At 42.8% G+C, this 22,631-nt stretch overlaps 5 protein-coding genes and 1 non-coding gene across 14 annotated transcripts; 3 read left to right on the forward strand and 3 right to left on the reverse strand.

Annotated features, from left to right (window-relative positions):
* Window positions 1–375: 375 nt before the first annotated feature.
* On the forward strand, window positions 376–3,438 carry LOC116206846 (myosin-binding protein 7). Of its 2 annotated transcripts, XM_031539666.1 has the most exons (5): window positions 376–644; window positions 722–754; window positions 876–2,422; window positions 2,662–2,708; window positions 3,017–3,438. In XM_031539666.1, the coding sequence occupies exons 3-5, from the start codon at window positions 1,052–1,054 to the stop codon at window positions 3,123–3,125; spliced, it is 1,527 nt and encodes a 508-aa protein (XP_031395526.1). In that variant the 5' UTR covers window positions 376–644; window positions 722–754; window positions 876–1,051; the 3' UTR covers window positions 3,126–3,438. The 2 variants fall into 2 exon arrangements, with proteins under 2 accessions (XP_031395526.1, XP_031395525.1); XM_031539665.1 differs by lacking the exon at window positions 722–754.
* A 700-nt stretch (window positions 3,439–4,138) lies between these two features.
* On the forward strand, window positions 4,139–6,211 carry LOC116206845 (F-box protein At5g06550). The gene is made up of 2 exons (XM_031539664.1): window positions 4,139–5,590; window positions 5,726–6,211. The coding sequence occupies exons 1-2, from the start codon at window positions 4,254–4,256 to the stop codon at window positions 5,964–5,966; spliced, it is 1,578 nt and encodes a 525-aa protein (XP_031395524.1). The 5' UTR covers window positions 4,139–4,253; the 3' UTR covers window positions 5,967–6,211.
* Window positions 6,212–6,517: 306 nt separating this feature from the next.
* On the reverse strand, window positions 6,518–11,082 carry LOC116206844 (protein downstream neighbor of Son). 2 transcript variants are annotated; one of them, XM_031539663.1, is made up of 15 exons: window positions 10,878–11,082; window positions 10,639–10,785; window positions 10,290–10,363; window positions 10,076–10,190; window positions 9,843–9,931; window positions 9,612–9,765; window positions 9,348–9,541; window positions 8,841–9,040; window positions 8,661–8,759; window positions 8,293–8,414; window positions 8,049–8,150; window positions 7,718–7,827; window positions 7,520–7,607; window positions 7,151–7,311; window positions 6,518–6,938 (listed from the first exon to the last, which is right to left on the reverse strand). In XM_031539663.1, exons 2-15 carry the CDS (start codon window positions 10,756–10,758, stop codon window positions 6,740–6,742), a joined length of 1,827 nt encoding a protein of 608 aa, XP_031395523.1. In that variant the 5' UTR covers window positions 10,759–10,785; window positions 10,878–11,082; the 3' UTR covers window positions 6,518–6,739. The 2 variants fall into 2 exon arrangements, with proteins under 2 accessions (XP_031395523.1, XP_031395522.1); XM_031539662.1 differs by having other exon boundaries at window positions 10,076–10,202.
* Window positions 11,083–11,724: 642 nt separating this feature from the next.
* LOC116207721 (calcium-dependent protein kinase 20-like) lies at window positions 11,725–15,708 on the forward strand. 2 transcript variants are annotated; one of them, XM_031540797.1, is made up of 7 exons: window positions 11,728–13,094; window positions 13,423–13,566; window positions 13,665–13,817; window positions 13,988–14,103; window positions 14,753–14,920; window positions 15,094–15,318; window positions 15,426–15,708. In XM_031540797.1, exons 1-7 carry the CDS (start codon window positions 12,182–12,184, stop codon window positions 15,498–15,500), a joined length of 1,794 nt encoding a protein of 597 aa, XP_031396657.1. In that variant the 5' UTR covers window positions 11,728–12,181; the 3' UTR covers window positions 15,501–15,708. The 2 variants fall into 2 exon arrangements, with proteins under 2 accessions (XP_031396656.1, XP_031396657.1); XM_031540796.1 differs by having other exon boundaries at window positions 11,725–13,094; window positions 15,094–15,562.
* Window positions 15,709–15,719: 11 nt separating this feature from the next.
* LOC116207720 (prolycopene isomerase, chloroplastic) lies at window positions 15,720–20,074 on the reverse strand. 6 transcript variants are annotated; one of them, XR_004156964.1, is made up of 13 exons: window positions 19,414–20,073; window positions 18,877–19,083; window positions 18,672–18,771; window positions 18,414–18,523; window positions 18,267–18,323; window positions 18,005–18,157; window positions 17,824–17,902; window positions 17,536–17,684; window positions 17,302–17,436; window positions 17,040–17,173; window positions 16,569–16,679; window positions 16,168–16,276; window positions 15,720–16,005 (listed from the first exon to the last, which is right to left on the reverse strand). XR_004156964.1 is itself a non-coding variant. In XM_031540793.1 (13 exons), the coding sequence occupies exons 1-13, from the start codon at window positions 19,912–19,914 to the stop codon at window positions 15,932–15,934; spliced, it is 1,899 nt and encodes a 632-aa protein (XP_031396653.1). In that variant the 5' UTR covers window positions 19,915–20,072; the 3' UTR covers window positions 15,720–15,931. The 6 variants fall into 6 exon arrangements, 3 of the variants coding, with proteins under 3 accessions (XP_031396653.1, XP_031396654.1, XP_031396655.1); XM_031540793.1 differs by having other exon boundaries at window positions 17,060–17,173; window positions 19,414–20,072; XM_031540794.1 differs by having other exon boundaries at window positions 17,060–17,173; window positions 18,441–18,523; window positions 19,414–20,071.
* A 182-nt stretch (window positions 20,075–20,256) lies between these two features.
* On the reverse strand, window positions 20,257–20,328 carry TRNAC-GCA. The gene has a single exon. It is a non-coding gene; the product is annotated as a tRNA-Cys (tRNA).
* Between the last annotated feature and the right edge of the window lie 2,303 nt (window positions 20,329–22,631).

Below are 22,631 nucleotides of genomic sequence, written 5' to 3' on the forward strand. Positions count from 1 at the left end.
TTTACAAAACTTGAATCCGAAACCTTACTTAAGAAGAATACGTGCTAAACCGCTTGAACCAACCTACGTTGATTGCTTCTGTCATTTTTTGAATCACATAAATTCCAGAAACAATAGGGACAGTTCAAATGAAAGAAATTTCTTTTCTTTTCTTTTTTATGTTTTTTATGAACTGGATTTAAAATTTTTTGAAAATTTTATTTTTTTCAAAGGAGAAAACAAGTAAAAAGATAAATGCTAAGAAGAAGAGATAGTGCTTTGGTATTTTCTTGTTGCTGGATGAGTGTTTTGGTATTTTGTTTCTTAGTTGTAAAATCCGACAAATTATAATTAAGTTTAATTGAATTAAGGAAACAGGTCATAACACAGTCACTAGTCCCCATGAGCCGTCCGTTCATCCTCCCCTTTCCAACCAACACGCCCCTTTCCTCTCTCTCTCTGTGTCTGCCTCTCTGATAGCAAATCACATTTCAAGAAAACAAAAAACCAATAAAGATTACGTTTTTATCGAACAAAAAAGCATAAAAAAATCTAGGGTTTCTCGAAATTCCCTCAGGGTCCTCGGTGTTCTTCCCCCCGCGGAATTGTCGAATTTTCCCGGGGAGAAAATATCTTCCCCCCCGTCGCTGTCAGCATCTCAGAAGGTGAGGGATCTTCTGAGCATCATTCTTTCTCTGTATTTGTTATAGAAAGTTCTGATTTTTCAGTTTATTATATGTAGAAGAAGCTGGCATCACGTATTTTCGTAATTTGGGTATGCTTGAAATAGTAGTTTCATCATGTTTCTATTTTTATGTATCAAGCTCCCTGGGGTTCTTCTTGGATTGATTGTACTTCGTCATTGATTGCTTCTCCTGCTTTTCTGTGTATTCTAGGTGTTTATTTAAGGAAGCTTTTGATCTCAAAGGAGCTGGTTTTTGGCGGAGGTAATCACGCGTAGATCGTTTGTCATTCTAGAATCAAGAGGGTAGGATTAAATCAGCTAGATTGTGATCCGGAGGAGGATTGGTTGATCGAGGAATTATTCGAGGTTAATTAATGCTCTCCTTGTATGGAGTCGGAAGCATTGATTGTTGCAAAAGATTTGGTCCCATGTTGTAGTTGTGGGTGTAGCTGCTGTTCGGACAGCTACAGCTCCCCGGGGACTTGGCTCCGATCCGTGAAGCGGAAATACGATGAATTTGAAAGTGGTGGTAGATTTTTCATACCTGGGTTGGATTATACGGATGTTGTTAAGGTCCAAGTCGAGAATGAGATCATCGCGCTTCGGGAGATGGTTAGTAACCAACAACAGACTATACAGGACCTCTGCGCTGATCTCGAGGAGGAGAGAAATGCCGCCTCTTCCGCTGCGAATGAGGCCATGTCGATGATCCTGAGACTGCAGAGGGAGAAGGCGGAAGTCCAAATGGAGGCGAGGCAGTTCAAGCGTTTCGCGGAGGAGAAGATGGGCCATGATCAGCAGGAACTTGCTGCATTGGAGGACTTGCTGTACAAGAGGGAGCAGACAATCCAGTCCTTCACCTGTGAGGTGCAGGCCTATAAGCACCGGATGATGAGCTATGGGCTCACGGAGGCAGAAGCTGAAGGTGAGAGGAGCCAGGGGCATAGTCGTAACCCAAGCATGGTCGATAACTTTGATGACCAGTTCGACTATGAATATCCTCCTCTGAGATGCAAAATGAATGAGAATCCTGACCCTTTGGAGGTCGAGAGTGATGCCGCTGATGTTGAGAAGTATGCCTTTGGTGAGACTCCTCGTGGACGAGAATTGAAGAGCTTGGAGTACAGGATCTGCCAAATGGAGAGAAACCCCAGCAGCAATCAGATGAATGGGGACTTTTCTGCCCCAAAAAACATCCTGGAGAAGGTTGTAGTTGGTCAATCTCCGCACCATGGGAGGCATTCCAGGAAGTTTTCTGTCGATAGTTCGAATTCCTTCCTAGGCATGGGTGGAGATGCAGGCTCAGAGTTGGTGAAGGATTCCCCAAGGGCGAACATTAGCATAAAAAAGATGGATTATGTCTCTCATACTGACAACTACACTAAACCGGGGGTTTTGAGCAATGAGTCGGAACTCGGAGATGATGGGGTTGATAGAGTTTGCACCATTGATTCTGTCCACAATGGAGCACCGGGAGTTGGGGCTAGTGAGGATTATATCAAAACTCCGGGAGGATCACTGAATCAAGTTGATTGTGGAGATCCAGATATTCAGAAGCTCTACATGAGGCTTCAGGCTCTCGAGGCAGATAGAGAGTCAATGAGGCAGGCAATTGTGTCAATGCGGACTGATAAGGCCCAATTGATACTACTGAAGGAAATAGCCCAACGTTTATGTACTGACATTTCATCCGAGAGACGCGTGCCTGCAAAAAAGCCTTCACTGGTTGGAGCATTTTCCTTCATGTCGGTTTTTAAGGTAATACATTCTATTGGTCTGTTCCTTGCATCTTGCTGTTTTCCCATTTACTTGGATATCATGAAGTTTCCCGACTCTCGACTCAACTCTATCGATCATGTTTGTACATCAGCATTTTGTTGTGATAATGTTCCTCTCCAGTCTGTCTTCTGTAACTGTCGGTTTTGGGTTTCCAGGTGACTGTATTCCATAACTTCTGCCTCTAACTTTGACTTGTTTTCACTTTTCGTTCTGTTCAGTGGATCATGTCCTTCATCTTTTGGCGGAATAAAGCTCGTAGAAGCAAGTGAGTTTTTTACTTCTTTTCTTTTCATCTATAGTTCTTCTTTTAATAGCAATAACTTAGTCCTCACTTATAACGATAAGAAACGATGAAGTTAATGCAAGAATTTGGCTGTCTTTTGAAAACTTATATGCATACCTATGTGCTAGTTTGAAGTGGTTCATCTCATCCCTAGTGATGAAAGAGCTGTTTAGCTGAGAAATGTTCGACAATTTTCTGTCATGACTAAATACATGATAAGATTTTACTCCTACTCGTTGCAGTACTCGTGCCACCAAGTTCTGTAATATGCATTATTCTTTTTACTGCAGGTATCTATTTGGGTTATCACCGGACAATGTGGGTCTGCTGATGTTTCTGGACAAGAGACCCCTCACAAGGCCATGGAGATGTGTTACCAGCTCGCAACTCTGGAAGTAGTTCCCGCGACGGGTGGGATTTGATCATGTGCGTGTCTCAGTTGCCGGATTCTATCTATGCTGGTGCATAATCCATTGGGTGTTTTATGCAGCGGTCTATATAGGTTTGGGATTTGGATTATACAATTTGTTGCTTGATGATGAGTGAAACACGAGTGCTGGCAAGTGCTGCGCTTGCTCGAATAGTTTGGGCTTTTCGTTTCCGAGGTAACCAGTCTTTCTGACTGCCCGGCCTCTCATCTGTGTATAATTTGTATTATTCTTTTGTATGATAATCCCACTCGAAATTGTGCAGTCCCGATTCTTTTCCTCAATCAACACAATCTCTTTGTAGTCGATTTGTAGTCGGATTATTCACGGGCCGTTTGGTACTATTGGAAACGGTAAGGGAATGCCCATGGTTTTAGGATTCGGGCCTACTTATTTTCTTGTATTCCCGTACCAAACATGGCATTATTGTTAAATTTCTACTTTGGTCCTTTTGATAATTGCTAGGCTTAAAAGGCAAAAGGAAGCGTGTGAGCTATAATTGCACCTTAGAAAAAAACTTATCCCAACCCCTCTATGGTTGTCATTAAATTTGGTTGATTTGTTAATAATGTGGGGGACTCATCATCCATTCCGCTCATAATTGATAGTCGTTTCTCCTAGGAAAGGAAAATGGATTTATCATAATTAAAGCTTCACATTGAGTTGTAATTTCGGACGAAGGTTTCACGTGTCGGTGACTACGAAAATTTCGATTTTACTAGGAAAGCTATAGGTAGGTGTAAACCTTTGATTTTTTTTTTGGCCGAAGGTCTAAATCAAAGATGAAGTGCAAGATTTTGGATGATGATGTGAATCGGGGTAATTAACCGATGCAACGTTATTAGGCCTTGTCGCGTGGGCTTCATGGGCCTGAAACGGCAATTAGGCCCATATGCACAGGTCCATTGACCAAAGTTACTGGGCCTGCAAAGTCCAAACGCGTTTCGTTTGGAGGTGCCCAGAAACGCATTCAGCATTCTTCCCCCTGAATTGTTATTCCGTCTCGTTAAACCCTCCGGAGGCCGGCGGCTGGACTGGAGCTACCCGCCACCGCCACCTTGTTCTGCAGCACACACCGCCACATTGAAACTTCATAACAATGCTTCGATGCAGAACCTTGTTGGCCAAGAACTCCTCAAGGAGAAAGAAGAAGAAGAACAACACTGGCAAAAGCAAGAGCAGAAGAAAGATAAGCATCAGAGAGGGATCTGTCTCCAATGGTCCCACTGAGCTGGAAGAATCGTCGGAATACACAAGAGAGGATCAGGAAGAGGAAGAAGACGACGACCCAGAATTAGGGTTCAGCCTCAAAAGCTCTGCCCTTTCCCAGACTCACGGGGTTCAGCCGCTGGGCAACCTCTTCCTCAGCCCCGGCGCCGTAAATTCAAGAAACACCGGCCTAGGTAACCTCCAAACCTTAACCGATGAGCTCGTTCTTGAGATTCTCGGGCTCCTGGGCGGGTCCCACCTCGGGGTCCTGTCTGCTGTCAGCAAATCTTTCTACATTTTCTGCTCCCATGAGCCTCTTTGGAGGAACATCGTACTGGAAACCGTTGGTGGCGGGTTCTTGTATAATGGGTCTTGGAAGTCTACTTATGTTTCTGCAAAGTATCCAGCTTTCGGGGCTGTGAGGATTCGTAGTCCGGGTTTGAGAGTTAGGGACTTCTATTCTGATTATCTGTTCCAGAGTTGGCTCTGTGCTAATCTAGAAATGAAGCCGGAGTGGCTCGAGAGAGACAACATTGTGAGAAAGAGGGGCATTTCAGTTGAAGAATTCATAAACGGTTTCGAGGAACCGAACAAGCCGGTCTTGTTGGAAGGGTGCATGGACAATTGGGCTGCACTGGAGAAGTGGAACAGGGACTATTTGGTCGATTTGTGTGGTGATGTCCGGCTTGCTGTTGGTCCTGTGGAGATGAAGCTTGAGGACTATTTCTGTTACTCGGATCAGACGAGGGAAGAGAGGCCATTGTACTTGTTTGACCCGAAGTTTGCGGAGAAAGTTCCTGTTCTGGGCTCAGAGTATGAGGTTCCTGTCTACTTCCGTGAAGATTTGTTTAGTGTTTTGGGCAATGAGAGGCCTGACTACCGGTGGATCATCATAGGGCCAGGCGGGTCAGGTTCGTCGTTTCACATTGATCCCAATTCAACTTCAGCTTGGAATGCGGTAATAAAAGGGTCCAAGAAGTGGGTCCTATTCCCTCCTGATGTGGTTCCTCCCGGCGTCCACCCAAGCCCTGATGGAGCTGAAGTGGCGTGCCCCGTCTCGATAATAGAATGGTTCATGAACTTCTATGGCGCCACGAAGAGTTGGAAGAAAAGGCCCATTGAGTGCATCTGTAAGGCGGGAGAGGTGATATTTGTCCCGAACGGATGGTGGCATCTGGTGATCAACTTGGAAGAATCCATTGCCATAACGCAAAATTATGTCAGCAGGTAATACTTTCTCACTATTTTCTTGCATAAATGACTGAGGAATTGATAATGTATTATGTGTTAGCTAATGTTGATGAATGTCTCTTTTAAGTTGTCTGATGACTTATCTTTACAAACTTGTGGTTCTGTTTGCAGGAGAAATCTATTGAATGTGTGGGACTTCCTTAAGAAACCGAATGCTAGTACACTCATCTCTGGAACGAGAGACCGAGTGAATCTTTACGATAAGTTTAGGAATGCAATCGAGGCCTCTTTTCCCGGAACTATTGAACAGTTGACCAGGACGGCAGAGGAGACGGCAGCTCTGCAGAAGAAGCCTTCCTTCTGGGATTCAGTAACCGATTCCAAGGCCGGGGCTTTCAAGTTCTCTTTCTAAATTGATGCTCTTCCAACAATGCTCCTTCTAATTATTCGGGCGTTGATCTGTCTTCTGCTTTTCTTACTTGGGGAAGATAGGAAATGATTTGTCAAAGCTCTTGGGATCGATCATTCTCATCACAGTTTGGCACTCTGACCATTTTCTGTAGTTATATGAATTCACTAGCAATTTTGCCCCTGAAAGAGCAAATTGCCGACGTTTTTGTCCCTCAATGAAAATTGCCACCAATTTCGTCCTTGAAAGTCCAATCCATCCAACATATTAGTGCATCCGTCATCTGCTCGTGGAAACCCTTGACGGAAATCTGATGTGGCGCTAACATGTACATAGACGGCATTAGATAAAAATTACTCAATCCCATAAGCAAAACGGCGTCCTTTTTAGGTTATTTAGATATTAAAAAAATAAATAAATAACAAAGGATTAAGGGAATAGGGGAGAAAAAGTTGGCAATTTGCTCTTTCAGGGGCAAATTAATTGATCATTAATTGATGTTTAGCATATTCACTGTTTACTCATGCCAAACTGAGCACACTTGTGCAAGTATATCAGAGAATTAAAGCCCATTAGGGTCCTGGTTCTGATAATTATTCCCTTTAAAAGGACGAATATTGCTCAGTCAGTACAAGAAACACAAACTAAATCTGTTCTTTATGGTAGTGACAATAATTGAAACACGGAAAGATCTATGATATGCTTAAGCACCCAAATAGGGACTTGGAGGAAATTACATTAGCAGCAAAACCCAGGATGAATTGTTAGTATCTCATTCATGCAGGAGAAATTGAAGCTGTATAGGAGCCATCACAGAATCTCAAGCTCTTCAATGATCCCGAAAGCAAGAAAGGGGAAACTGTGGCTTCTGAAATACCAAAAGCAGGGCTATCTTTCGGGTCTTCTGAATTGGGTTCTGCACGGATTGCTTCAAGGGCCGCATTCAACCCGATGGAGATGCCTTCCGTCATGAAACTGCACATGCACCATAAGAAAGATAAGAGATCATTCAAACTAATGCCAAGATGAGGCTAGCCAATTAATGTATTCGAAAAACCTGTCTCTGAAGTAACAAAACAGAGGGGCAGGGGAGCTCTATATGCAAGTTGGTAATAAACTTAAGTTGCAGCTGACTTGTTCGAGAATGTCAGTTACTGATATGATGTGAGGAAATTCAATTTCCATACCTTGCCTCAAAACTCCCGAGAGAGCCCACCAGTTGACATAAGTTGCACACAATCCAGGGTGGAAGATATGAATCCTTGATTTCTAGACTATTGCTAAGAGTCGATTCAGCAACTTGATTAGTAGGTCCTCGATCAGCCTGTTTCATCTCAATGCATCTAACCTGCAAAGCACAGCAGTAAACATGCTAACTGTTTGAATCCGATAAACAGGCGAATGAAATAGTTATTTACTGTCGAGGTGGAAAAGCAAGAAAATCCCGTTCACATATACACTAGTCAAACTCAGCTCCCAAAAATGAGTTTGCAAATAGCTAATCATGAGAGAAAATAACTAGCAAATCAATTTTTAAAGGAGGGCACAAAATTCACCTCTGGCATAGACAGAGCAGCATTCCGAAATGGGACAGGTGAAAATAATAATGGAACATCCTCTCCAGCCAAAACTGGCAGAGATGACCTGAAGGAAACCATTAGTACAAGAGCCGATAAGAAAATGATCGAGACTATAGAAGGTACGCACCCTTGATCTGATCATAAAATATTCACAAACTATAATCCCATACATACCTATAATTTAGCAGTACATCATAAAGACATTGGACATTCTCATTTCCACAGAGAGCTAGAAGAGATTGTGGGCTGTTATCGATGTTAGTCAAGGAACTGGGCTTTCGGGCCTATAAAAGCAGCATGACATGTGTCAAACATAAATCAGAACATGATTTAAACAAAGGAAGTGAACAGCCTTTAGATGAAGCAAGTACTAGCTGGCTCCCTTTGGCTTAGAGGATAGACTTGTAATCTCCAAACACATTAATGGCAAGGCACTGCATGTGCCACTACTATACAAACTGAAAATTGGAACAGGATTTCAATAAAATTCAATTATTGGCATCACCTGGCCTAAATTATTCTTCTCTATCTCTGAGAGTTCAACAAGATCTTCTGTAGTAACTTGCTCCACTTTAGAGAGGCAAAGTGGCATAGAGAAGGAAACATCCTGGTATATTGCCGAAAATGGAAATAAAGAAGTCTCAAATTCAGATCATAACTAGATAGTCAATAGATTCATTAAAATGAGTGCAAAAGTCAAAAAGAAAAAAGGGATGAACTAAGAGATGATTATGGCAGGCAAAGCTTACATGCTCTCTCAGCAATGATCTCAAACCTCTGGTAGACCGGGAGACATAAGCATTGCATGCTTGTTTGGTCCTCTCAAACTCGTTATTGCCAGTAAACATCACCACGAATTGTGAAGTGCAAACTATTTCAAACAGAATATTGTTTGTATCACAATCAACAGACAACAAAGACCGAAAGGATTGAATATAAAGCATAACAAGAATAACAAATAACAAATGATTGCATAATAGTCATTAGACATCTACAAAATGACCTATAGCTGCAGGCATGATGGCTATGGGATACATCATGTAACAGTTTGCAATACACATGCTACTAAACTATCATGTATTATTACATCCGAAATAGTTGAAGGAAAGGAATTTACCGTAAAATATGTGACATGCCCTCTTCCGAAGCATATAATAAAGACTTCGAAATGATTCCTCCCATCCCAACTCTCTTTTCTTAAGGAAATCCATTTCGACTGCAGACATAAAGGAAAATTCTTTTCAGGGACAAAACCCAGAGACCTGATCCATAAACTTATGTCTTCAATTTGACAAACCTTTCTCAGTTGCTGAAGAGATCAAAACCGATATAAGAGATGATGGAAGAGTTGACTGTGGGTAGATCCACGAATGTAAGCCTTTAGTATCAATGTCTGAGGAAGTGGATGCTATTCCCGAGCTAGAGCTGATTTTTTGAGCTTCGAAGCAACTAGTCAGGGTTGAACCATAACCATCCTGCATAATAGACCTATAAATCCTAAAAACCATAAAGAATGAAACACATTAGCATGCAACTATGGGAATCATCATTGCACCACCTAAGTTGCAACTTTATATTAGAACAGAGAGACTGCTAATGATGTCCTCCCTATATGAAGGTAGCTTGCATGTATATCTCAACATGTGAATATAAAAGGGTTAAATAACAACTGAAAATTCAAATAAGTTATTCAAGCTCCTTTTGCCATAATACTGAATAACAGTAAGAAGATCTCCATAAGTTATTATATTAATGAAGTCCTTGAACTGAAATCAAGGCCAAAAGCACATATCACCAGACTCACCTATTCAGAGGAGATGATGAAACCACTCGGACGGCAGTTTTCAAAGTTAAATCTATAGGAACTTGTTTGCTGATAGTGGTGCCTTGAGCGCACATATTGCCCACTGCTGAAGGACCTTTAGATGTTTCTGCAGAATCGATGGCTAAACCAGAGGATGATCTTTCCTGAGCAGCCAACCCTTTTAAAGCTTTATCCTGTAAAGACAGTGGTTATTTTAATAATAAGAGTACCCATCATACGAGGTAAAAGCAGTAGTGCTGTTACCATATCAATGGCTGCCAAGGAAGATAGTTTTTCACTCCTTGATGAAATCTCAGCAACATTGCGAAATTTACTCAGGCTACAAGCCTCAATCCTTTGATGAGTTTGTGTTCCCATGTTATCAGAAATATCAGGGGGAACAGTAGAAGTTTCCTGCCTGTCAGGAACAAAGACCACTATGAAAAAGACTGCATAGCCAGAACCACTAAATATAAGCAAGATAAAGGAGAGTACCCAGGAAGTTGATGTTTTCTCTGAGCAGCAAAAGATGAAAGTGTGGAGATGTTCCTCAAAGTGTTATTATGCTCAACTGAATGGTTTTCCTACAAGTGTGTGTATGACTTGGAAATGAGAACCAATAATCTCAGGTCATGTGAACTAAATTCAACCATGAAGAACGGAGATTGATAAGAAACAGTAACAACAGTAAAATCTAAAAATTCTATTTATCAAAATGGGATGCTGACCTTGGCGTTTTCTTTCGCAGAAATCATCTTAAACCTCGACTTTTTGGCAGGATATACTTCATCTACACGCATGTCGATGTATCTTGGAGGCTTCAATGCTCCTGGTTTCTTAAGACTGTCCATTGAACTGTTGTTATTATTGGGAACAAACCAGCTTCTCAGTAAGCATCTCATCAACGAGGGAAAATCCCAACACAAGCTAGAAAAAGCTTACTTAATAGACCCAAGCAAAGGGGCTGGAGATTCATCTACAAGCTCAGCAACATTTGCCTGCTTCAATTGCTCCCCCTGTCATGAAAATGTAAAACATTTTCTTCACCATTCCTAACAAAAAGCTACTGCAAAACGCTTTTTTTCAGCTACAAAAATGAATTAAAAAGGCAGATAATATGGTAGAAGAGGAGCTATTCATCGGGAGATACTGGACTAAAATAGTGCACCATGAGCACATATTTTAATGAGTTTTCGAAGCCTCTAACGCATCGAATCTTCGAGAAAGAAAGCAGATGGGACTGAAATTCCACGAGCACCTAAATTTTTTTTCCAAAAAGCTTGCAACATACCCTGAGCTCAGATGGCGTTTTCCGTCTAACTCTGGTGCCGACCTTCAGAGATCCACCACCCCCTCCTCCAGGACGAAGCGACTCGGGAGGTAACGCACCGGGACCAGCAACCGTCGCCATCCCACTCGCCACTCTCAATCGCAACTCCTGCCAATCAATCAGAAGCTCTTCGTTTCATTACACTCAGACGCAGAACCAGCAAACGAATCATCCTCAATCAACAAAGCGACAACCCGCACCTTTTGCGTTTGCGATGGGATTAATTCATACCCCGAGCTCAGAAGCAAGAGATGCCCTAATCTAAGCACTGTTCAAGCGAAGCTCCGAGTAGATTCAGCCACAGACGAAGGTTCGAAGACAATTGCAGCCTTCAGAGAGAGTGCGATGAGAGAGAGAGAGAGAGAGAGAGAGAGGGAGAGAGAGAGGGTGGGGGGGGTAAAGCTGCTCCTAATTGGAAATGCGTTTGAATGAAATTCCGGTTCCCTCTCTGCTGCAACTGACGGCGTCAGCAGCAAGTCTCAACGTTCGTTAAGGCAGCCAGAGATCGTCAATTCGGGGACCGCCGTGATTAGACGGTGGATCCAGGCCCATACTAGGGCCCGTAATGCTAAATTACGGGCCTCTCTTAGGATGGGCCAGGCCCAATGATAACTCCGTAGATACGAGTATAAAAATAGTAGGCCCAATAGTGGCCCATGATCAGAGAGCCCATTTCTGAGCCAGCCAGCGGAAGTGGAAGAGGGCCGAGGAAGGGAGGAAGGAAGAAGACGAACCCGGAGAAGCCGCCATTAACGAGCTGATGATCGTGGTTTATGGTGAACCTCTGCACGAGGCGGCCCATGACCTCCTCGAGCTTGACGTCCATGATCATGGGCAATGTCGAGCACACCTCCACCAGCTACGTCTTCTCCTCTCCTCCTGCGTCCGAATGCACCATCTCCTCCCGGCAGAAGATCGTGATGGAGTTCCTCCTCCGGCCAAGGAGTTTGCATGAAATTATTAATTTTTCATATTTTTTTGAAAATTGGATGCATGAAGATATATTATATTTATTTAAATATTATTAAATATTAAGATGATGATTGATGAAGGAGAACGAATGGAAGGTGACAGCACAGCTTTGCTCTCTCTACTATCTATATTCATCGTCTGTTCCATAATAAGAAAATTATGGAGCTCACAGAGATTTCTTTGGCCACATCATTTTTCTTCACCTTCATCTTCTTCTTCTTTTTCGTCTTCTCAATCTTCATTTTTTCGTCATTTGTAAATTCCCCCGTCCAAAAAGTTCATCATTTTCGGTGAATATACTATGCTTTCGTCGGTTCCGCTGTCGGAGTTTTAGGTGAGTTGTCGCATTCAAGTTCTCCGACGAAGAGTTCGCCATTTCCATGACCGTTTCGATCAGGAATCTTCTCTCTGGGTTGGGTTCCTGATCTGGTGACTGACTGCAATTTTTACCATATGGAGCCAACGACTATCGGTCCCCATATAGTAACGCTAAGGAGGAAGTCGTTAAGGAGTTGAGAGACCGGTGAAATTGATGGGGAACACGTGCTCGGGACCGAATCTTGGCGGCAGTGGATTCTTAGGATCTGTAAGCGCCGCGATTTGGCGGAACCGACCTCTTCAAGACCGCCTCCCTGCACCATCGGCCGGGGATACAAGCTCCCAGAACACCGTTAACTCAAGCTCCGATGGAAACAAAGGCTCCAACCCGCCGCCTCCTAATAATCCAGCTCCTGTCCAAAGCACGCCGCCAGAACCAATGAAAATCCCTTCTTCTCAGGAGCCTAGAGGGGTGGCCTCTCAGGAGCCTGGAGGGGTGGCTTCTCAGGAGCCTAGAAGGGTGGTGGTAGAGCCGGAGAGGCCAGCCAAGCCAGCGGAGGAGGCGAAGCCGCAGAAACCGACCCATATGAAACGAATATCGAGCGCGGGGCTTCAGGTTGAGTCTGTGCTCGGGAGAAAAACTGGAAATTTGAAGGATATCTACAGCTTGGGCCGCAAGCTTGGGCAGGGGCAGTTTGGGACAACATTCCTGTGCATAGAGAAGGCAACGGGGAAGGAGTTTGCCTGCAAAACGATAGCCAAGCGTAAATTGACGACCCAGGAGGATGTCGAGGATGTGAGGAGGGAGATTCAGATAATGCACCACATGGCGGGGCACCCGAATGTGGTATCGATCGTGGACGCATATGAGGACGCCATGGCGGTCCACTTGGTGATGGAATTGTGTGCGGGTGGAGAGTTGTTTGATCGGATTATTCAAAGGGGCCATTATACAGAGAGGAAGGCGGCTGAGCTTGCAAGGGTGATCGTGGGAGTGGTGGAAGCTTGCCACTCTCTTGGAGTGATGCACAGGGACTTGAAACCCGAGAATTTCCTGTTCGTAAACCATGAGGAGGAGTCAGTGATTAAAACGATTGACTTCGGCCTCTCTATGTTCTTTAGGCCAGGTACGGAGTTCTTGATTAATACGGGAGGGCAGCATCGAATAAGCAAGCGATGCCATATTGCACCATCAGCTTTACGATCCTAATACACGAGTAGTAGGACTATTAGTTCGTTGTCTCATTACCATTTTTCGCTGTTCATTTCTTTATGCTCCTCCCTTGAAGCCCTTCTAATCTTGATCATATTAGTTGTCACTGTGTTTTACGTAAATTTAGAACAAATTCATAATCGAGATACATCAAATCCTATTCTTGTCCATGTCTGTTGTCTACTTTGGCTGCTGAGCTACCAAGCGAATTTGAGTTTCTCATGGCAACAGTTTCCTCTCAGGTGAGACATTTACTGATGTGGTGGGAAGCCCTTATTATGTGGCTCCAGAAGTATTGAGGAAGCATTACGGTCCCGAGTGTGACGTTTGGAGTGCAGGGGTCATCATTTATATTTTACTAAGTGGAGTGCCCCCATTTTGGGACGGTGAGACCAGCATGATTTAATTCTCCTTCGTTCTCCATTAAATCCACCGGGGATTGATACGGCAATTTGATCTCACTGGCAGTACACTTCTTGATCAGAAACCGAGCAAGGAATATTCGAGCAGGTTTTGAAGGGAGAACTTGACTTTATGTCAGAACCGTGGCCTAGTATATCTGAAAGTGCAAAGGACCTCGTCCGCAGAATGCTTGTTAGGGACCCAAAGAAGCGGCTGATAGCCCACGAGGTTCTTAGTAAGTGGCATCATGTTACTTTGCACACATATTCACAATGCTTGAGCTGCAAAACCCGGTTATACAAAGTCTAATTCTTTAGAAAGTGAACTGCTTACCTCTGGCTAGGAACCGGTTCCATGGAGCAGTGTTAGCATATGGATAAATCAAAGCGCTATTGCCTTGCGCAGGTCATCCTTGGGTTCAGGTCAATGGTGTTGCTCCAGACAAACCTCTTGATTCTGCAGTTCTGTCTCGTCTGAAGCAATTCTCTGCCATGGACAAGCTCAAGAAAATAGCCATCAGAGTAAGCACTTTTATGATCCTATTTTGTGGCAGTTTTTGAGGCTATATACATGGGGGGCTCAGATAGTTGGATAGCGGTAAATTGGATGTCAGTTAGATAGTCAGTCCATTGATTTTTCGGATCTAGCCAAGAGCTTATAAATTAATCAAGGTGTGTCCATGTGTGTTTGAGAACTTCCAAAATAACCGAAAACAACTTTTTAATTTGTCCGGACACTGTTCACATAACTGCTTTTGGGAAATTGTGAATTCTGAAAACAAAGTTTGAAATTTACAATTTTCTTTTGTAATGTTTCACTGACATTGCGACCACCAGCATCGACCCCCTTCCACCCGCGGTCTCCACTTCCTTATTTTTATCTGCCAGTCACTGGTTGTCGGATTTGTGATGGTTTTGGGTTCTAAAAACTTCTTTGGGAAGCAATTCATGGAAAATGATCCTGAGATTTCTTAGACCAATTTTTTGCGGCAATGCTGAATGTTCCATATCTTTCTGAAGTGCCTAGAGTTTGAGCTCTCTTCTTTGCATTGCCAGCTTCCTTTTTATCGCTCCGGTTAGTATAAGGTTTTAGTGATCCTGTTCATTAGAGTTCTTTGCCCCGACATTCTAACTCATCTGCTCGTTCCCCCTGTCATCGATCTTCCTGTAGGTCATGGCAGAGATCCTCTCAGAAGAAGAAATAGCAGGGCTAAAAGAAATGTTCAAGATGATAGACACAGATAATAGTGGACATATAACTCTCGAGGAGCTGAAGATCGGTTTGGAAAAAGTGGGCGCTATGGTCAAGGATTCCGAAATCAACAATTTAATGAAAGCCGTAAGTTAAATTCATTGATGGAACTTTATGACGAGATAGATTACATCTGCCTCGCTCGGAGCAGAAAGTGCTTCGCCAAACCCAAACTCAAGAGAGTTTGGACATTTTAACAAGAGCTCGGTCTATTGAGGCTTACATTATTCGACATTTTCATCTATTCATCATGCTTGCAGGCGGATATAGACAATAGTGGTACCATAGACTATGGGGAGTTCGTAGCAGCAATGTTGCATCTCAACAAGGTCCAGAGGGAAGATCACTTGCATGCAGCTTTCTCCTACTTTGACGAGGATGGAAGCGGATACATCACCAAGGATGAGCTTCAGCAGGCTTGTAAGAAGTTCGGTCTCGAAGATATTCAGTTGGAAGAGCTCATGAACGAAGTCGACCAAGACAATGTAAGAGAGAGATTTCTCAATGCCAATAGATTGTTCCAGGCCTACTTTTCATCCGTTAGCACTATCAGAAATGTGATTCGAGTACTCATGGTCTCCTTTATTTCCAGGACGGACGCATAGATTACAGCGAGTTTGTGGCGATGATGCAAGACAGTGGCTTCGACAAGAAAGCACATTTATAGCATAACTCAAACAAAGTAGAAGCCCGTTTGTCTGTCTTGGGCTATTCATGCATTTGTGCAGTGTTTGTACTATGTTTTTATCTCTCTCTTTTTTTATCTTTTCTCTTTTTTTTTTTGTATGGGGCAGTTAGGAGAGGCAAAGTTAGTTATTTTGCTTCCATCTTTACCCTATTTGTTCTCTCCATTCTTTTAGGTGATTTTGGTCCAGAAATAGAAATAGATGGAAAGATTCTTCATTTTGAAATTATCTTTGTATCTTCTGTGGGAGCATTTGGGATCTTCGGTAACCATGAAAAATCATATCCGCGATCAACATCCCGAATGCTAGTACTAGTACTCGATTGAAGAATACGGAGCTTCCTTTTACAGCCCATCTCTCTGCCTCAAAACTGTACGTTCAAGTCTGGCCACCTTTCATTTGTTACGTTTCTTCATGCCAACGAACGTAACCAACCCAGTAGGCTGAGGAGAGCGTTGTCCAACAGAGGAGACTTCTTCTCGAGCCCTGTCGGAAGAGAGGCAGCAAATTAGAAAATATACATTACAAACACCAGCAATGAGTCTAGCGAACGATATGCCAGGGCAATCAAGCACGGAAATGGTGCGCTTGATTTCAGCAACAACTCAGTTCATTTTAACCAATGAATGTAGTGAGCCTCTGACTTACCGATATCGGCAGCTACCCGATGAGCACACATTACTCCGGAAAAGGCCACAGCTATGACACCTTGCCCGGGAAAGCAGCTGTCCCCAACGCAATACAAACTGTTTAGTCCCTGCAATATTTCAATTTTCCCGTGAAAGTCCAGTAGAGATATTCATTACTTAGTCTAATAAATACCCGATTATGCGTTGGAGCCAATACCCGATTATGGGTTGAGCTAAAAGTTTAGCAATCCATAATTTTATTAATATAGATGTGTGCATATATACAGGCAGACTACAGAGGCAATAAATGCTAGATTGCTACCACCCTTTCTCCTCCCACCACTTTCTCAGTTTCCTTTTTTTTTTTTTTTTTTTCCTTTTTGGGGATAAATTGCTACCACTACCTCTACTAATGCTTACCGTAGTATTGAATGGCATTCCTAGCAGGCCTTTAGGAGTATTTCGAGGCATCGGTCCGTAGGTTCCGCTCTGCCGAGCTAAGTATCTCCTGTGCGTCTTAGGTGTGCCCACCTGCCCATTTACGTTATAGCAAAAACTGACGAACAGCACAAAACAATAGCAAAATAAACACATTTACCAGTAGAAAAATCCTTTTACTTAATGGTTCCGAAATAACAGATTGGGCCCTAGAGAGTCAAAGGCAACTTCATTCCAGCTCGATTTAGGTTTTAATCGGTTATGTACAGCTCCCGTACTGTATGAAAAGTTTGAGATTCACACTGCAATCATCAATTTTGCAAGACAACCCTTTCATTTAATAAAGTTTTATACGTCTAGAAAAGAAAGGGACAAACATTCTTCTCCCACAAAAAATTGGAATAAATATCTATCAGAATCAATCGTAAGAATTTTTATGAAATTGTCCATTACCACGAAGGAGAAGGCAATACCTCCACAAAAGTAATGGAAGACTGGAGACCTGGAAATAGCTTCTTTTCTAATCTCCTTATAATTTCATCTGCAACCTTTTCCTTTTTTGCCTCATATTCTTGCCGTGGGAGACCCTGTAAAAGGAATACCAAATTTGTGCATTCAGCTTTTGGGGGAGAGCTATAATGAAGTCTCTCGAGTGCATGCTAAATGTTGTTAGGACTAGCGCAGAAGCAATCTTTCTCAATTTAAGCACACAAACCTCCCAATCTTCGATGGAAGAAGTCGTGAATATGTGTAGTATATGGCGCCCTTCTGGAGCTAAAGACGGGTCCAGGACAGTTGGAATGCTTAAGAATATACTTCCATACGGCTCTTCCAATCTTGACCACGAATCCTACATGATTGAAGGAACACCAAGAAATAGAATTTTATGCAAATCATTATCAACTAAATATTCCGGTGAACCAGTATCCAAACAAGTACACTGACGCACCTCAAGAACAAAATGATGGCAATCTGTTTCTGGTGGCAAAACCTCAGCTTTCACCCCCATGTGGATGGATAGAAAAGACGGAGCCTTAACATACCGCTTTTGAAAATCCCTCTCTTCTTTCGGAAGGTTTTCTCCTTTCAACAACTTCCCTATGCCAAAAAATACATAATTTTTTTTAAAAAAAAATAACAATGATGATGACGATAAAGTCTAAAGAAAGGTCATCCTTAAGGACTGCAAGTACAATCAAGATCAAAGAAACTTTAAAAAGCATCCGTTGAAACTCACCAAATGTGTCCCATCTTGTAGCGTTAGATATTATTGTTTTAGCAAAGAACTGCCTTCCACCAGAGAGCCTGACTCCTACCTTCAAAATCGAGACTTTACAAATAATAAGCAAAAAATAGTGTGAAAATTTGAATTCACCTATCATTTTAATCCAAAATCACAAGTAGATTCCGGCACTCACAGCCTTCCCATTCTCGACAATGATATCAGTCACGTTTGCTCTGTACAGTATTTCACTCCCCTTATCAACTAACCCCTTCGCCAAGGATTTTGCAATTCCTCCAACACCTCCTACAGGGTAGTTAATTCCTCCAAAGTGCCTGTCACATAGGACCTGGTCCAAGAGATAGATAAGGAAGCGTGGCCTTTCTGTGATGAAGCAAGAAATGAGAATATATCTACAATAGATGGGGCTCCAGGAAGACATCAGTTAAGAGCCTCACCATGCTTGCATTTATCATTGGAGTCTGGAGTGCGTTAACTGTGCTGACTATAAAACACTAGAAAATAGTCAAACAAGAAGATTCATCAGAGAGTTATCAAAGTCATCGTGAAATTTTCATGAGCTTTGAAGAAGTACATGGAAGAACCTTTTTTCTTTTCCCCTTCTGTCTCACCTCGGCATCAATGAAAGACAACAACTGGGGATCCTTGATGTACTTCCGAGCTATGTCTCCAGCATTCTGGGGTAGGTAATACGCTGCGACAGGTGGCCAAATTCCATAACAATTAATATGAATCAGAAACTGCAGTTGTTTATAGATAGAGCTAAAATACACCCTCCATTCCTATCATCAGCATGCCCGATGCATAAAAGCAACGAAATGGTAATAAGCAGAATTAGTTACCAAGGGTTAAACATTCAATCGGCTTCTGAAAGAATTGTCCGAAAAGGTAGAGTGGCTCCTCGAGCGACTTTAGCTCCAGCGAGTTCAAGGCATTAAAGATCTGTCACATGCATGTAAAGGTTCTACGAGTAAGTCACAGAGGGATTCGACTTACAAGTACAAAGTCACTAAACAAAAAGTTTCAGTCATCACACTTGGTACAGACCTTCCAACACTCGCCATAGAATTTGAGTATCCCCCCCTTTTCATGTGGAAACTTGCTGATCAACTCTCCAATAAATTCACCATACCCCCTGTGGACTTGAACAGAAAGGTCGTTTGGTAGATGGAAATGGACAGTCGTTGGATCAGGTATGACCTCCATCTTGCAACCAACTGCCGCCAATGCTTGGGTTATCAAATTTAGGTTTCCCTGTGACAAGTCCTAGGCTTAGCTTCAGCAGACAAATATGGTAAGCATCATGTCTATGTTGTGCCGTTGAACACAGCTAACTGTGACTATTCCTTCAATATACTGCGATGTAATTCAAACTAGCCAAAGCCCATTTCATCAGCACAACAACATGATCATCATGCATAAACAGAATGGTAGAGTCCAGGGATTCAAATCGCAACAATGTTCTCTGAGACAAAAGCTATGCTTCGTATAATCTTCAAATAATCATCTAAAGAACGATAAGACACGCATCAAGACATTCGGAGAGCCTACAAATTCCACAGAATAGCAAGTGAAGGAGCTGACCTTGTCACTGAAACCGAACATCACAGAAGACCCAACGTCGAAAGTATACCCGTCCCTCTCATAATACCCGGAGCTCCCACCAGGAATCACGTACTTCTCAAGAACAAGAATCCTAGCTCCCTTCACCGCGAGCTGAGTCGCGGCCACCAGCCCACCAATCCCCGACCCGATAACAATGGCGTCATAATAAGCCTCCCCGCTCAGTCCTCCCCTCTCCGCTGCCTTGTCCGGGCTCAGGACCGCCTGTGAACGGACCCTGGAGTTTGAGCTCCCGGGAGAAGCTCGAGCTCCCCAGCTGCTCTGGGTTCTGGGTTTGTGCCGGCCAAATAGGTGGGAGCTGCTGAGCTCCAAAAGGTGGGAACTTGAGACGTAGCAAGCATCAGCAACGCCGATGGGGCGGAGATGGGGAAGGCCGGGGCTCTGGGCGGTGGGTCTTTCTGGGTGAGCGGAGAACGGGGGACTGAGACAAAAGGATGAACAGAAGCAGAGCCGCTCGGCCATGGCAGAGGAGAGAAAAGGAGAACTACCGGCAACGGTTGGTTCTTTGTAGCATCAGCAAGAGCACAAAATGGGGCGGCCGTGGGAAGTGGACTGGAGTGAGTGGGGGATTTGATTGTCTGATTCCAAATTGCTGATTCCATTACCCGGACGATGAGAATCAGACAAAACCACAACAGTAAGACTGAAGAAGTAAGAGGGACAAAAGAAAAGGTTACAAACGGGATCATAAAATCAAACTCGGGTCGGGTGATATAATGTCGGATGGGCTTTTGCTTTCTGGCCCAGCAGAGTTGACTCGGTCCAGCCCAACATGAATTTTGAGTTAAAATAAAAAGACAAAAGAGGGCCCAACCGGGATCGAACCGGTGACCTCTTGATCTGCAGTCAAATGCTCTACCACTGAGCTATGGACCCGAATCTGATAGACACCCGTCCAACTGTTCCTAATGACAGCTCAACTCTCTAGACCAGTCTCCCCCCCCCCCCCCCCCCCCCCCCCCCCCCCCCCCCTCCCCCCTCTTTCGATTTTTTTTCCCCCCTCTTTTCTAACCAACGTGCATCACCTGATATTGAATCCGAGATATGAAAGCAGTTTACCCCCGATGGATTTCTGAGCCTTTTGTTGAATCCAAGAGATAAAAGAGTGGTTTAGAGTTCAATATTTACAAATGGAGAGAATCAACGATTGAATCTAAGAGAATTTTTAACGATTGAGTTTTTATTTACTTGAATTAGTCGAAACTCATTAAATTTAAGAGATAAAGACATTATGTTCCCCAAATCATGGGGTAGTTATTAAGTTTGCCCCCAAACCTTCAAAATTTTCCATTGTGCTTCCAAGCTAATTGGAAAATAAGCACAGTAGCCCCTCTTACCAGACTCGGATACTTTTCTTGCTCCTATCTAAACGAACAATTTCAACTACTTTTTTTATTTTTCTTTCATCAGACCTTCAATTTGGTGTCTTTGGAATTTTTATGCGGTGTGTATTACAGTCTAGAATCAATTAGAAGTCGAAACGAGAAGGAATGATATCAAAACTTGGGATTGAAATTAAGATTTTGTCATAAAACTGGAAACTCTACTATGCAACTATTAAATCGTGCAATGAAATTGAGTGCCTAAGAGTGCGTTTGGATTTAAAGTTGAGTTGAGTTGAGTTTTGGTTTAATTGGTTTGTAATGATTGTATTATTGAATTATGATAAAAAGTGTGAAAAAATAATGAATAGTTGAGAGAAAATAATGATTGTGTTGTTGAATTGAAGATAAATGGAGTTAAGTTGAAATTTTTTAAAAAAATAAACACACCCTAAAATGATATAACTTCCTTATTACCCTTACATTCCATTTGGTTTCACAATCGGATTTTAATATTTTAATTTTACTCACTACACAACGAAAATTAACTCTTCAAAGTCAAAAAAGTGGATCCCACATATAAACTCACATACAACTCCATTATACTCAATTTAATTTTTAATACTAAATTCTTTCAACTATCTATTACTTTTTCACACATTTTTTTCATAATTCAACAATACAATCATTACAACTCAATCAAAACTCAATTCTACTCAACTCTAAAACCAAACACACCATTAAGATCTAGCCAAATAGAAATTTAATGTCAATAACAATCAGATAATCACAATAGTTACCCAATTTATAGTTTTCTCATTCTCGGTTAAAGGCGACTTTTTGGCGTATTATTTTCAGCCTTAAATTTTAATATAGTTAGACTAAAAGCTGTAAGGAAGTTATATAAGTTTTTAACAACACTCAATTTCACTGAGTAACTTAAGAGTTATTGCATTGTAAAGTCTTGGATTTTGTGAGAAATTGCTAATTTCAATCCCATTCCTTCTTGTTTTGAACTTGCAATTGTATCAAAACTGTAATGCTCCACGCAAGATTTATAAAGACACTAAGAACACCTAATTGGAGATCTAATGCAAGAGAGAAATGTTGTGAAATTGGTGGTTTGGATAAGAAGAAAAAATGTACAAAAGAATGGCAAATTCGCCCTGTTAAAATTCTCTCAATTATGAATATTTATCCGTTCATAAATATCAGAACTCTAGACCGCACTTTAAACGAACGAGCATCGAAACCAACCCGCATTAAACCAAAGCAAACGGGACGCCCGACAATTGTTGTTGTTGTTGTTGTTTTTTTTTTTTATAATGAGCGACGCCCGACAATTGTTGCTTACAAGGCAAGTGATAAAATATGCATTTTACGGTTAGCGGTTAGTACGTGCAAGAGAAGCTTTCGAGTGTGGGACCACACGTGGCAGGCATGTGCAGCGGTGCCCTGCCACGTTTAACCAATGACGATTCTCATCCAGTCCCTCCGTCCTCCAAAATTTTCAAAATATCGCTCTTATCCGCACTTTATGCTCTCTCTCTCCCTCTCTCACTCTCACTCCCAGATCTGAGATTTTCAGGCGAGAGCAGATCGGAGACCAGACCAATGGCGCTGAGGATCGTGTACGGCCTGGTGTTCCTCTCCTTCTCCTGCGCCTGCTTCAAGATCCTCCACCTCTTCCTCCGCCCCGTCTTCTACCTCACTTCCTGAGCGAGCTCCCGCAGCGGCGGCGGAGGCGGATTGTTCTCTACTTCCGCCGCCGCCGCCAAATAGATTCGAGCTGAGATGGGTTGATGGGTTCGACTCCCCCCCCCCCCCCCCCCCCCCCCCCCCCCCCCCCCGACGCTC

This window comes from Punica granatum, chromosome 5, assembly GCF_007655135.1.
Source record: "Punica granatum isolate Tunisia-2019 chromosome 5, ASM765513v2, whole genome shotgun sequence".
Taxonomy (NCBI): Eukaryota; Viridiplantae; Streptophyta; class Magnoliopsida; order Myrtales; family Lythraceae; genus Punica; species Punica granatum.